This window comes from Chiloscyllium plagiosum, chromosome 12, assembly GCF_004010195.1.
Source record: "Chiloscyllium plagiosum isolate BGI_BamShark_2017 chromosome 12, ASM401019v2, whole genome shotgun sequence".
In the NCBI taxonomy this organism is placed as follows: domain Eukaryota; kingdom Metazoa; phylum Chordata; class Chondrichthyes; order Orectolobiformes; family Hemiscylliidae; genus Chiloscyllium; species Chiloscyllium plagiosum.
In genome coordinates this window covers 61,126,416-61,141,800 of record NC_057721.1, presented here as the reverse complement: position 1 = coordinate 61,141,800, position 15,385 = coordinate 61,126,416, and the positions used below count along the sequence as shown (strand labels likewise).

At 37.3% G+C, this 15,385-nt stretch overlaps 1 protein-coding gene across 3 annotated transcripts in view; it reads left to right on the top strand.

The window, feature by feature from the left end:
- Positions 1–9,305, top strand: part of brwd1 (bromodomain and WD repeat domain containing 1) — a 213,785-nt gene extending 204,480 nt beyond the window's left edge. For 2 of the 3 annotated variants that reach the window (XM_043701210.1, XM_043701209.1), the window contains 2 exons: positions 1,624–1,776; positions 3,266–9,305. In XM_043701210.1, the coding sequence (XP_043557145.1) occupies positions 1,624–1,776; positions 3,266–4,002 (890 nt within the window). In that variant the 3' untranslated portion in view covers positions 4,003–9,305. The remainder of the gene's footprint in view (positions 1–1,623; positions 1,777–3,265) is intronic. The other variant, XR_006313234.1, reaches the window with a different exon arrangement.
- Positions 9,306–15,385: the final 6,080 nt, after the last annotated feature.

The window sequence follows — 15,385 nt, the reverse complement described above, 5'->3', positions numbered from 1 at the left end:
TATCTTTGGTAGTGCCTTCTAAGATTTCTTTGAGAGCGAGATGTTCATTTCTTTGGATGGCGCTTACTGTCTGGTTCAATGGCAGTTGCACTGACCAATTTTTAACATGCCCTGGTTTTTATATACCCCAACATCATATCATCTCATTGGTCCGATGTAGTCAATACAATAAATTCAAACTCAATTGGGTTTTGGTATCCTGGGCAAGATTTAAATTAATTGATTGAATTGTCAAAACAGCAAGCAAAACTGAGGTTTCTATTCAACAGCCAATTGTTACATGTATTCATTTTGGAATAGCCCATTTCCCACCTGCTCTGTACACTGGCAACTGTTGTGGCACCTGCAATTCAGAAAAGCACTTTCTATCTTAAAGCGACTATTCAATCTTTCAACTTCGAAACACCATCTAGGTGGTAATGTCCATGGATTTGTAAGGGAATATGCAAGGACCTTCTTACTGCATTGTATCTAGTAGATAGTGCACACTGTTGCTACTGTTTTGCTGATCGAGGCAGTGAATAGGACGTGCTTATCAAGCCAACTGCTTTGCACTGTATGGTGTTCAAGCTTCTTGTGTATTGTTGGAGCAGCACTTGTGGGATGTGAAAGTTACTCACCACTCGTTTGTCAACCCAAACTTGGATGTCTTACTGCATTTAGACATAGTCTGCTTCACCATCTGAGAAGTTGAAAATAGCATTGAATATTGTGCAATCATTAGCAAACATCCTTATTTTTGATGCTATGACAGGTGAGAAGGTCATGGATGAAACAGCTGAAGACAGTTGGGTCTCGGACACTACCCTGAGAAGTTCTTGTAGTAATACCCTGGAGCTGAGATGACAGACCTCCACCAACCATAGCCTGAAACATTCCATGTACTAAATATGACTCCAACTAGTAGAAAATGTTCCGGTCCTGGCAACGTGCTTGTAATCCAACATTTTTCTGCCAATTTTTACTTTTACCAGTCAGCACAAGATTAGAGTTCTGAGCAATTGCATAGTTCCTGACTGAGTTGGTCTGTGTGAATTTAACAGGTTTTGAGGTATTTAGATCATCAGATCTCAAGGTGCTACAAATGTACTTTTAACAAAACAAATCAAGTTTATTACACACAAGGGAAAACTACAAATCATTTGAAATAGTCTTCTTGCAAATATCAGAAATAAAGCTTAAGCACGTTTACTCTCAACAATCTTAAAGCTTCGGAAGCCTCTCAGGGATAATCCTGTTTCCATTTTAAAATTCCTTGGTGAATTGTTGCAGCTGTACTTGGATTTTTGTTGGCAAACACTTACACTCACTCAATGTTATCATCTTTAGTTAATGATCTCTTCAAAGTTTAAAACATCATGACTGTAAGTTGAGTTGAAAACAGTGAATTGATACTCAGAATTACTGGAAAGATTAGATTAGATTAAGTACAGTATGGAAACAGGCCCTTCGGCCCAACAAGTCCACCCTCTGGAGACAAACTCCACCCTAATCTCTAACGTTTGAGTGAAGATGCAGTGTTTGGGATTCAGGCGATATGTTTAAATGTAAGAAGAGTGCAACCAAATTAGAAAGTTGTGCAAGACTAAAAGAAATCTCTTTCTTTGATATTGTGTTTCTTAGCATCAGACTACGGAGACTGCAGTGAAAGCTCTGCTGAAGAGAATGAAAGTACCATGAAGTCGACAGCCTCTTCTCCGAATGGTGCTTGGACAGAGCCTGCGGCTGGCAGCAGTAAAGCAGCAAGAAAGCATGCATCACCAAATCAAAAAACAGGTGAGCTTGATCGTTTACTTTTAAAAGAATTAATTATGTAATTTATTGGTTTAAATACACTTTGAAAAGTATCTCTGAAATTTTTACTGTCATTTTGACATTTCGCTTTTGAGTAATGGTTCAGCAATCCTAGCAATTTTAATTTGAAACAATCTGATTATATCATTTCTGTGTGCCATGGATTGCTATTTGGTGTGCTTTGCTTGTTATTGAAGTTTATTTATGTTTCAATTTTTGGAAGGGCGTGGGGGTGTAAGAGGTTATCATAGGTTGAATATTATGACCTTAGCTGGTGATAATATTGGACAAGTCAAGTTCCAAAATGTAAGCTGATTTGAGAGTCAAAGTTTTATTTTAGCAGTTTGTTTATTGTAATGATCAGTCACTGAACATACTCAGAAGATGTACCAAAACAAATCAGTCTACTCATAAGAGAAAAAGCAGAAACAATCTGAAACATTCTTACAAATATCAGAAATAAAGAATTAGCAATTTTTCCCTCAACAATCATATAGACTCATCAATGTCTTGTTGTCGTGTTTCCACTTCAAAGTTTATTGTTCGGTTGGCATGTTACTGTCTTATTTAATTAGCCCCTCTCTTGATGAAATCTTTAATTGCTAATGCAGCTCACTTAGTCATTAACATCTATTTCTTAAATTCATTCATTTAACAATCTTGTAGGATGTCTTAATGTCTGACACATTAAAACGTTCTGTTTCTGGAACTTTTCTCATACTAACTTCGAAGTTACTCACACCATCTTGTTCATCTTCCCTGCCTGTTTTTGAGACTTGAGTGTTGCTGAAAACGATTTTTGATTTGATCAGTGGGACATATTGCAAGAATACAAATTCAAAGGAAAAACTGACTTTGAGCTGAAGGGCCTCTTTCTGTACTATAAATCTCTGACTACTATACTTCATAGAGGAAAGTGCTGATTGTATGTTTGTCAAGTGGAGACTAATTAGTAGGGACATTATCATGGAGAATGCATGTAATAACACTGATTGACAGTTAACAAGTTTTGTTTCATTTTAAACCGGACAGGTTGACTCTAATCAGAGCATTGCTGTGAGAAATGAATTAGCAAATGACTATCAGCTATTTTATTGATTTGAAGCAGGTGGTGTACATACATGTTCTTTTGTGTCCAAATATGCATGCTGTAAGCCCATGGACTATCCTAAATTGATTTTCAGCATAAAACCTTGCACATACAGGATTATCCAGGGTATGTTGTCCAATTGCAGAATCGCATCTAATGTTGGGTACAGTGTTATGGATTTCGTAAGCACAGTCTTGTTGAGTACATAAAGTACCTTGGTTGTTGTGTACTAGGCTGATATTTCAGTGTTATATTGAGGGAGGCTACGTGCCAGAATTATTTTGATTAAAAAATGAATTGTCTTCAGTTTATAACTATCCCTCTTCTAATTGAATATTTTCAAAAGGTAAACCTAATTTTTATTTCCTGTTTCAAATTCAGAACCATGTGGTACTCAGGTGAATGGAGACAACAGGAAATTGGTCCGTCAGAATATGGCAGCTAAGAAACGCAAGATCTTGAGTGATTCTGAGGAAGAAGACTCCATTTCTGAGAGGGAGCAGGACATGTTAAGTGCTGTTAAGCGAAGAAAATATGCCTGTGTTTTGGAAGATGACTCACTGTCTGAGAACGAGCAGCAGCATGAGGATGGGGAAGCCCAAAAACACAGTTCTGGTAGCAGTACCAGTTCTGAGACTGAAAACAGCTCATGCTCCAGTTCTCAATCAAAATCTCAGTCAGACTCTGAATCCCAATCAGTTTCTGATTTGGACAGCGATTACAATGTGAACGCTAGGGCAAAAGTGAAATCCAAGATAAAAGTGAAAGCAAAGACACAGGTGAAGAGAGGGAGACCGAGAAAAATTCAAGGGAGAGGAAAAAACAAAGTAACTGCTTCCAAAAAAGTTACCAGTAGGTTAGAATATAAGAAGCAACAAAAAATCTTGGATACTGATGAAGATGGGGATGATGATGATGATGATGATGACTCTGATTATGTAAAACGAGATTGTGTTTGTAGACCATCTGCAATAAGGACCAGAAATCAAGGCAGAAGGACTGTAAGATATGATGATTATGATTCCGATACAGACAGCCTTTTATATAGTGAGATACCTAACCATGGAGTATCGAGGTCTGGACGGGTACGACGAATACCCATGAGAGTGAGAGACTGAAATGCAGCCATTTATTGGCATTGTACCACTGTGAATTTGTCTTCTCTAAAATTTCAGGGATTATATTTATATTTTTCTGGATTTATTTTCTGGGGAGTGGGGGCGCTGCTGGCTGTGCTTGGACACAAAATCATGATCAATATTGTAACCATTTAGGAACATGTGGTAACAGCACAAAAAAACTTCAATAGTACTTAAGGTAACTCTAGCAATGTCCTGGACCATGCTAGAAAAGTGTGTGAACTTAGTTTTTCTACTATTAAGCACTACAGCTAATGTTATTTATTTCTGCTTCCTTGCATGTATTTTAAGCCAACAAAACAGTGTATCTCTGTCTCACCAGTGAATGAAGCAGTTATTCACATTTACGCAATGGATAATGGCAGCAGGAAGAAACACAAGTTTACACCCACCTTCTTTTCATGATGTCTTTTATTTGTCTTCAACATAAATTCAATCAATGCATTTTGCTTAAAGCTTGTATATTTTATAACCAGATTAGTTTTTTTTGGAGGGCCAGGGTAGAAATGAAGGATATCTTAAGTTAAGATAAAAAGACCACATTTTCTTTACATGTAAGTACAATATTGCTAAAATGTCTATAACCTTCTTTGTCCTAGCCCTAACATTTAACAAATCGTCTAAATTTGTAATAAGTTGGATAATTCTGATCCCTTATATTTTCTGTCATGTCAGCATCTGATCTCACCTGTATCTGATCAATTTGGCCATTCCTGTGTTTCAGTAAAGGACAAGAATAATGTAATACTAACGGCTTAATGACCATAATTTCTTTCCTTCGCCCATTTATTTAAAAAGTGGAAAGGAAAGAAAAAAAATCAGATTTTGCGTAGTACTGACTGTAATTGTGCAGATTTTCTTGGAATAAAGTTAAGGAGTTATAACTTTGAATTTTTTTTGCAAGAAAAATACATCTAATTAACATGGGCTGGTTTAACATTAATTTTACCCCTGTTTTAAATTACTTTCCAATTTATACTTATAGATTAATCAGGTTTGGTGTTCTAAATTGGTTCTTGTAAATATTGCAACATCAATCAATTTTTTTTAACATTAACCGTCAAATTTAGCAGCATATGGAGTATTTTTAAAATAAAACAAATAACCTGTTGAAAACCATTTCAAATATTTTTACATATTTAAGAATCTGAGTGAATTAGCAAGTGTGGATTAATTTTAAAATGCTCTTCTGTTATGATAAATCATTTGTGGATATTCCAAAATAACACTAGGAAGTAAGTGTTTTTCAAACAATGGGTCATCAGTGTGCTAATGTAGAGTACATTATTTGTATTATCAATTTGTACTTTTAAACTGGAGTTAGAATTGTTTCAAGGTTTGTAAATTTTGTTCAGAAGTGCATTCTTCCCACCATCTATCTCAAAAGATGTGATTCACACTGAGTTGCAATTTCATCAATCGTTTAGTGCCTTGTCCAAGTATCCGTATGCTTGTCAAGGCAGTGAATATTCACAGGCATATCCAAAGAATAAGATTATTTGACCAAAGCCTGATGTTGACCATATGCGCATACCATTTCTAACAAAAATCAATGGATAACATAGGAACATTTCCATTGTTTTCTGGAGACATTGTGGTTAACTAAAGCCCCACTCCCCTAACTATTGGTCAGACTGGTATGAACTGACAGAAAATAGCAGAAATCAAACTTGAGGTTTTGGCCTCTTGGGTATCTAATGCCGTTGGAGGAGTTCCTGCACATAACTTTAAATTCCAAGCTTCTTGCCAATTTCCACGACAAAAGGTTATACGGAGAAAGACAGAATACCTTTTCTGTCTCTATTTACAGCAAATCAGTTATGTACAAAAAATTTTAGAAACTTCTGAGAAAGAAGTTTTTAAACTTCATTATCAATTGCAGTTTGCAAAATAAATACTACAAGGAAAGTAATTACAGGTAGTCCCCGGATTGTATGAGGGCCCCATTCTTGAGTACGTTTGTAAGTCAATGTATACACAAGTCAGAACACAGTACAATTTAAAACAACCATTCATAAGTATGAAGAAATGTTCACATCAGAACATTGAAATTAATACTAATGCAATCTGGTATGGTATCTCGTTCATAAGTGTGAGTATTTGTAAATCAGAGCCCCCCCCACCCCGACCAAATACATACTTTTCTTTGCAGTGACAACAGTGCAACATATCAAATAAATTTCCAAATTGCTAATAGGCATCGGGCCGGGTAAAACTTGTCTAGCTCTTTATAGAATAATTATCTGTAAGTTTATAGCGTGTCTCTCAAGTTATAAAGTTGGATATTAAAACTAGATCAGATGTCCATCCCCTGCTATATGTATTATGTTCTAGGAAATCTTGGTATAAGTGCTTCTATTTACTATTTTCAGATTTATACAAAAGTCCTGAATTGTATTTAGTTTTGTCACTTCAGAAATCTGCAGTTTGCCATATTACTTCATTTATTCCATTTTGGCCTTTGCAAACATCTGCATGTAATAGTATAATTAAACACCTTAACCTTATGTATTTAACTTTTAAAAGACACAGCAAATCCTATTAAAACTTGAATCTACAAAGTTGCGAACATTTTTGGCACAGCAAGACCATTGGCGACCATTCTTTAAAGATGTGATCCTGTTATACTGGGGCAGTTTATTGACATAATTTCACATTTTACCACCTACATTTTTGGATGGGGGTGCAGGTATGAGTTAGAGACTGAACAAGTGACCTTAGTTTTTTTTTTAATGCTGTTCAGTCTTTTAAAAATTGAACTTCAAGCAAGTCATAGCGAATCTTTACATTTGTCTTGTGCAGAATGTTTTATGGTTACCGCATGATCACCCAGGAGAGGAGACAGTTGAAATATTTGTAAACTTACCTGAGTGAGAGAGTTTGATTTTTTGACGTTCAACATCTACAGCATTGTTCAGTCTGAACATTTTAAAGATCTGTAACAGTAAGTGACCTTTTAGCTCATCCACAGTGTGGAATTGCATTTATGAAAAGAAATTGGTGCCTTCAGTGTTGTCTGTGCCTACAATGATGCTAGATCTTATTTGTAATCTTTGATGTGGTTGTCCTCAGGAACACATGAAAATCAGAAGTTTTACCCTCGCGACCACTCCCTCAGCCCATCTGCCCCCAAGCAACCATCTTGAGTATTGCAGAACATTTGGTCATGGGTTAGACTTTTACATACACCTCACTAAAACTACTCAATTTTGGTGTGGACATTAGGTGTACAAAGTCTAAGGGGTAGTTTTCCTCTAAATGCCTAGATAGGAAACTCTCAGGATTGGATAAAACTCGAATTTTCAGCTTGAGATAAAATTAATCATAATTACTAGTGAACAAAATTGATATGATCGAAAAATTGACATTGCACCCAATTCCATCAGTGCTCAGGTAGGCAAGTTATGTTAAAAATTGGCACTATAATTTCTGATTTTTATTTCTTTGCATTAGCTGAGATTCTAAATATGTGAATTGTCTTCCATTTAGAATTTTATTATGGTTTAAACATCCAATAAAAGTGAATATTGTTTAGATATATGAAAAATGGTGCTAATTCTGCAACAGTTGGTGAACTTAAATACCAGTTTATAGAGTAACTGCAAAAATATGATTCTGAACAAAACTCACAGAATAGATTTTTGAGTACTTATAACAGCAATAAACTTAGTGGAGATGCAGGGGGTTCTCTGCCTTGTTCCAACTATGTTCCAATGAATGTACAGATGGCAGTTTCAAAAATGGCAAAGTTTCTGAATTAGTCTTTACGCGCATCAATTATTAACCTATGCTCGTTGCATATATCTACTTTGTAGATCTACCTTGGATCACAAAGCATATAGTTTACTTTTGATTTAATTTATTACCAAGATTTTGTTTTATCTTCATTTCCAGTAATTATCTGAGAAGCACAACACGTATGCTGTTCTTGTGTGGCTCATAGGTATGAAAGTATCATAGGAGTAGGTTACTTGTCAATACTCAGAAATAGTATGCCATGCTCTACAGGGAAAACTATATCCTTAAAATTGACCACTTGTGAAGGTGATTCACAATGAAATTCATGAGAATTAACTCCTAGTTAAGGATGTTGCTAGTACCACGAACAAATTTGCTGAATGTTTGACATCATTATTTGTGACTAACATTTGCCTTCCAAAACTTCCCATTCCTATCATTCCATAATTCAAAGAGCAAACTTGGGTATTGTGACTGAGCTATCCTTTTTAATTTTGTATAACATGTAAAACTGGTCTTTAAACACATGAATTTAGTTTAACATTACCAGTTTAAAGTTTGTAAAGGCAAGGTTTTACTATCTTAGGTAATCAATCTTGTTTGAAAAGTGTCATAATATGAAATATCAATGCATCCCCAAAGATGAAAAATACAGTTTGTCAAAACATTTTAAGTTAACATATGTAGCAAAATTGTGATGACATCCAAGGATTAAGGTGATAACTTGTTCAAGCGACAGTTTCACAGCTTCTGGGCATCTTCCTTAATTTTGAGTATCAGCAAGGCTTTTTGGCTGGGTTGAACAGAGCCAAGAGTGATCCTGAAAATTTACTTTGTAATACTATTCACTACAATGATCTATAGTTCACACGTATACTTGGGCAGTTAGTGTCAGAAGGTTGGCCAGTGGGAGGCACTGGCACAGTCTACTTGGTGAAAAGATGGTATGCCAGATCACAAACGAGCGCTGACCTTTTTTGCCATTGCCCAGGGATGCTGTGACCATTTGTATAATAGCCTTCTATTATCATCAGTTAACAACGCAAGCATTGAACTTTTAATTTGTAATAGAAGCATTTGCACAAGTTGATCCCATTCTGTTGTACAGTCAAAATTATTCATTAATGATTCAAAACAAATGTTGCACAATCACATGCTGCCTTGTCACTGTGTAATAAGTTCACGATAACTTGTATATGACAAAATTAGATCTTTCTGGCTGAGTTATCAGCATTCTTGACTTTTTTGTGAACATAATATTAAAAATGCACTCACCCAAAAATACATTTAAATTACTGTAACAAGTGTTTGCTGTTGTCAGCCAATGAAATAATAGTTGCAGCAACTTAATTTTCTGAATGTGTCACTTGACATTTTTAAAAATCTCTCAGCATGATGGACTAAAGGGTAGAAAAGTAGCCAATAAGAGATTTTCTCCTATAGTTTGCATTGTATTTTATTTGGACAACTCATCTCTTTTATAAAGGGGTTTATTTTCAGGCAAGATTGGTTTTCCAAAGAGTGCCACCCAAAGCATGATTTTTTTATTTATGTCGTAAACCTATTGTGCATTTGCAGCGTTTGTTTTCCTTTTTTATGTTTAGAAATTCATTCAGATTATCTTACATTGGCACAGGAGTGTTAAGACCACTTAATTTGACTGCAAAGCATTGAGTTATAAATGACTTACCTTAAAGATTTGAGGAATTCTTTTCAAATTAAAGTTAATTTTTCAATATTTAATATCCATCTAAATTGTTACACCGTCAATAGTTCACGTCGAATTTCTTGAAAATAACAAAAAAAATCAGTCGAGTAAAATTTTACATACTTGACATTGTAAAACATTTTATACTGGTTAGCCTGATCAGCAACTTTGTAACACTTCAGAAATAATGTTAGTCACTACGCATTTGAGTTTCCAATTTAGAGTATAATAGAGAAAAGAAAATTTGAAACACTTTATGAAGAATTAAGTACTATATACTTAAAAATGATTTTTGACTTAATACAGGCTGACAGTTATATTGGTTTTGGGATTACTGCCAAACTTCAAGTTGCAGACACTTGCAGAGGGTTTCCAGTCCACATGAGAGATACAGCAGCAATGTTGTAAAAATGTGATTATGCCATTAAGAAGTTTTACTTGGGGAGGAGAACATTCCCATAATTTCGGAAGTATGATTCTCATTGCCAAATTAGAGTGTCTGCTTCCTAATTTGCCTATAACTTATTTCAGTGGGCAATGTTGAACCTCTAAGTAAGACGCTTAGTGGTTGATTTTGCAGAGAAAAGAAAAGCAGTAGAGCATTAACCATGCCTAAAGGAAAACACCCTACCATTATACTGCAATGAAACAACAGAAATAACTGCAGGTATATATATACCAGTCCAAGGATCAGACCATAACTTATTTGTGACTGAAGGCATAAATGGCATGTTTGTGGGGTGGGGAAGGTGTAAGAAATAAATGGGTTGAAATTGTACAAATAAAATTGTGAAGTTTAGAATAATCTTACAGTCCCCCACTTAAAAATTAAGAATGTTTATTCCTTTTCCTGGGACATTGCTTTTGCCAAATTGTTTCTATTTTGAGCTCAGGACCATTTATATATACAAACTGAAGAATCAAATTATTCAGGGAGAGTTGTTTGCCAAAATGGCAGACTTCAGTTTTCTTTGATATGCAAGGAAAAACATTGGCAGTTTATTTTGTCATTTTTCTGGCAGTTTATTGTAAAATGTACATATGTAAAAGTTCAGAAAACTTGCAATTTTTGCATTAGCTGCATAGCATATTGTACAAATTAATGTATGTGGTTGTGATGATGCTATTTTCCAGGTTTGTGAAAAACGAATTCTGTGTAAAATTACAAATTTCCTTCTTTAAAAATAAAAGGCATTCTGAAAGTTCTGTTGTATTCTGACCTCAAATATCCTGTGACCATTCTGTGTACTGTTGTATTTAACATTTGAATCAGGAATGGTGTCTAAACAGATGGAGAAATTGGTGAACGGAGGAAATGTTTGGAGTAGTAAATATATACAAGACAGCATCATACTCATTTTGAACCCTTTGGCTAACAGGAAATGCTCATGGTCTTCAGGGACTACAAAAGAGGACTGTTGAAATGCCAAGCAGCAATGGTGTGGTTTGTTGCGAGGTCAGTCATCTCTGCTCCAGCTCGTCTTTTTAGGAATTCCTTGGGAGTGTTGTATGGTCAGTTATCTTCAGCTGCTTCATCAATGACCTTCCCTCCATCATAAGGTCAGGAATGAGAATCAGATATGTTGATTACTCAATGTTCAGTGCCATTCGTGACTCCCCTTATACTGAAGGAGACCATTTTCAAATGGAACAGGAATTAGATAACCAGGCTTGATTTGATGACTCAAGAAACATTTGTGCTACACAAATACTGGGAATTACTATTTCCAATAAGATATACCATATCTTGACATTCAATGGTGTTACCATTGCTATATTCACCACTTTCAACGTTTGGGGGCTTACCATTAACCAGACACTCAACTGAACTTGACATGTAAATACAACTGATGCAAGAGCAGGTCAAAAGCTAGGAATACTGCAGAGTAAATCACCACCTGACTTACCAAAGTCTGTCAACCATCAAAAAGGCACAACTTGGGAGTGTAATGGAATATTCCCCACTTCCTTGGATGGATGCAGCTCCAACAACACTCGAGGCATTTGATGCCATCCAGGACAAAGCAGCCTGCTCCATTGGCACCACGTCCACAATCATCCACTCCCTCTACCATAAGACTTTCAGTAGCAGCAGTGTGTAATATCTACAAGATGCACCAAAGATCCTCAGAGAGCCCTTCCAATCCCACAATCATTTCCATCTAGAAGGCCAGAGGCACAAATATAGTGAGCGTCACCACCTACAAATTCTCCTCCAACCACTCAACAGTCTGACTTGGGAAATATATTGCTGTTCTTTCACTGTTGCCAGGTCAAAATTCTGGAATTCACTCACTAAAGCTCTACCTGCAGCAGTTCAAGAAGTCAACTCATCACCAACTTCTCTGGCAACTAGAAATGGGCAATAAACTGATGTAAATTTGCTCGCTGAGCTGGAATGTTCGTTTTCAGATCTTTTGTCACCATACTTGGTTAACACCATGAGTAAGCCTCTGGATGAAGCACTGGTGGCATGGCCCACTTTTTATTTGTGTTTCGGTTTCCTTGGGTTGATGACATCATTTCCCGTTCTCTTTCTCAGGTGTGCTAAATGGTATCCAAGTCAATGTGTTTGTTGATAGAGTTCCGGTTGGAATGCCATGCTTCTAGGAATTCTCATGCGTGTCTCAGTTTGGTTTGTCCTAGGATGGATGTGTTGTCACAGTCAAAGTGGTGTCCTTCCTCATCGGTATGTAAGGATACTAGTGAGAGTGGGTCATGTCTTTTTGTGGCTGGATGATGTTCATGTATCCTGGTGGCTAGTCTTCTGCCTGTTTGTCCAATGTAGTGTTTGTTACAGTTCTTACAAGGTATTTTGTAAATGACATTAGTTTTGCTTGTTGTCTGTATAGGGTCTTTCAAGTTCATTAGCTGCTGTTTTAGTGTCTTGGTCAGTTTGTGGGCTACCATGATGCCAAGAGGTCTGAGTAGTCTGCCAGTCATTTCAAGATGTCTTTGATGTATGGGAGAGTGGCTAGAGTTTCTGGCCGTGTTTTGTCTGCTTGTTTGGGTTTGTTGCTGAGAAATCGGTGGACTGTGTTCATTGGGTACCGGTTCTTTTTGAATACATTGTATAGGTGATTTTTCTCTGCTCTGCATCGTTCCTCTGTGCTGCAGTGTGTGGTGGCTCATTGAAACAATGTTCTAATGCAGCTTCATTTGTGGGTGACGGCTTCTGTAGTTCAGTTTTTAATCGGTATGTGGTGTTTTCCTGTAGACACTGGTTTGAAGTTCCCCATTGGCTGTTCTCTCTACTACAACATCTAGGAATGGCAGTTTGTTGTTGTTTTGCTCCTCTTGAGTGAATTTTATGCCAGTAAGGGTGTTATCGATGGTCTTGAAGGTGTCCTCTAATTTGTTTTATTTAGTGATGACAAAGGTGTCATCCATGTGGCAGACCCAAAGTTTAGGTTGGATGGTTGGCAGAGCTGTTTGTTCGAGTCTCTGCATTACTGCCTCTGCAAAGAACCTTGATATCGGAGATCCCATGGTTTGTCTGTACGTTTTGTTGTTGAAGGTGAAGTGAGTGGTAAGGCATAGGTCCACTAGCTTGACGACATTGCCCTTGCTGATGAAGTTGGTGGTGTTTGGTGTATGTGTCTTTGGTTCTTCTAATAGTATAGTCAGTGTTCCCTTGGCCAGATTGATGTTGGATGTGAACAGGGCTGTTTCATCAAAGGAGACCATTATTTCATCCTCTTCTGTCTTGATGTCTTCAAGAATTCTTGGGTTGAGTGGATGGAGTGGCGTGAGTCTTCTGCTAAGTGTTTGGTGTAGCTCCTTGGCTATTCTGTATGATGGTGTTCCAGGTAACACGACTATTGGTCTGAGGGGGGCTGCCGGTTTATGAATTTTGGGTAATCTGTAGAAGCGTGGTGTATTGGATCCCTCTGGTTTCATTTTTTTGGAAGTCGGTCTTATTTATTTCTCCAGATTTCTGAAGTGTTTTGAGTAGAGCTGTGATTCTGTTCTCTAGTTGTGGGGTCGGAATTATTGCCACTTATTGATCAGTGTTGGTATCTGCAAGTAATGGGTTCGCTTTCTTAATGTAGTTTCTTTGATTGAACATCACTGTCAAGCGTCCTTTGTCTGCAGGTAGGATAACAATGTTTTTTTTAGTGCTTTCTTGTGTATTGAGTGTGTTTTGTTTCTTTTTTCCTGTTTAATGGTTGATGGTTTGCTGGGTTTCTTCTGTGAGTTGGTTGTCTTTCAGTGTTGTGTCTAAAATGCTAAGAAATCTTTCTTGTCCACATCCTGTAAGTTGTAATTTAGCCCTCTTACTAAGACGTCTTTCTCAGTGTCTGTTAAGGGTCGGTCAGATAAGTTTTTTTTATCCATGCTTCTGTGTTGTTATTTTGTGTAAGTTTGTCTAGTTCTTTTATTTTCAGTGTTGTTGCTGTCTAATGTCTATGGCTTGTTGTACTGTGTCTGTCCATTCATGATCTGTTGCATTAGTGAGTAAAGATTTTTGGCATGAAATTTCCCAGTTGTATTTACAAAATCTGTTGTGGACATCATTAATCATTTCTCTAAGCATTCTGCAGCCATTTACAAAATACCTTGGAAGAACTGTAACAAACACTACATTGGACAAATAAGCAGAAAACTAGTCACCAGGATACATGACGCACTCTCACTAGTATCCTTGCATACAAATGAGGAAGGACATCACTTTGATAAAGATTAAGCCTTTGCTCGAAAGAATATTCGAAAGAATTTTAGCTATAATAGCAATCTTTTAACTGGGGAAATGGTTTGCTGATTTGACACTTGTCATGTATATGGAAGTATACATGAAGGAATTGTGTGTGATTTGTATTATTTGACAAATCATACTCTGCACAAGGGGACCATCTGGCCACTCATGTCTTTGTTATATTTTTGAAAGTGCTATCCAAAATGGCCCACAGATCTTTCATTTTCAGGTGCTTATTCTATTTGTTTTTAAAAGCAACTCTTCTGCTCTTTCCAAGCAATCCACTCCTGTTCTTCATAACCTGATGTTTAGAAGAAAACCTTCTCTTCACACCTTGGCTCCTTTTTGATTATTCTTTATTTTTAGATTAGAATCCATACAGTGTGGAGGAAGCCATTTGGCCCAACAAGTTCACACTGACCCTCCAAAGAGTAACCCACAGACTCATCCCCAACATGTGGGCGGCACGGTGGCACAGTGGTTAGCACTGCTGCCTCGCAGCGCCAGAGACCCGGTTGTTGGGCCGAAGGGCCTGTTTCCACACTGTAATCTAATCTAATCTAATCTAAACATTTACCCCTGACTGATGCACCTAACACTATGGGCAATTTTGCATGGCCAATTCACCTGACCTGCACATCTTTGGGTTGTGGGAGGAAACCGGAGCACCCAGAGGAAACCATATGCAGATGTGGGGAGAATGTGCAAACTCCACACAGTCACCCAAGGGTGGAATTGAACACAGGTCCCTGATGCTGAGAGGCAGCAGTGTTAACCACTGAGTCACCATGCTGCCCCATGGATGTTGCAGTAGGTTCACTTCACTGTGCTGCAAGGGTGGGAAATCCAGTATTTTGATCCAACAACAATGAAAGGCAGTAGAGGTCCATGTCAGGAATTGAACATGACTCAAAGTGAAACTGAGATACTGGATTCTCAAGGATCTAATGTCCTTGTCCTTCAATGCCAAGAGATTACAGGTTGGGACTGTGCCTTTTAGGTTGGGAAAGATCTGATGACAATAAGGTTGCCTTCCCAGCAACACCCACATCTCTCGAACAGAAGGTGATCACTCAGTCAAGGAAAATGAAGGATGGACAACAAATGCTGGCTGAAAAGGAGGAGACTGGAAGAACAAGCAAGCCAGGCAGCATCAGGAGGTGGAGAAGTTGAGGTTTTGGTGTAACTCTTCTTGGGGACCAGGAGTGGGTGTCAGGGGA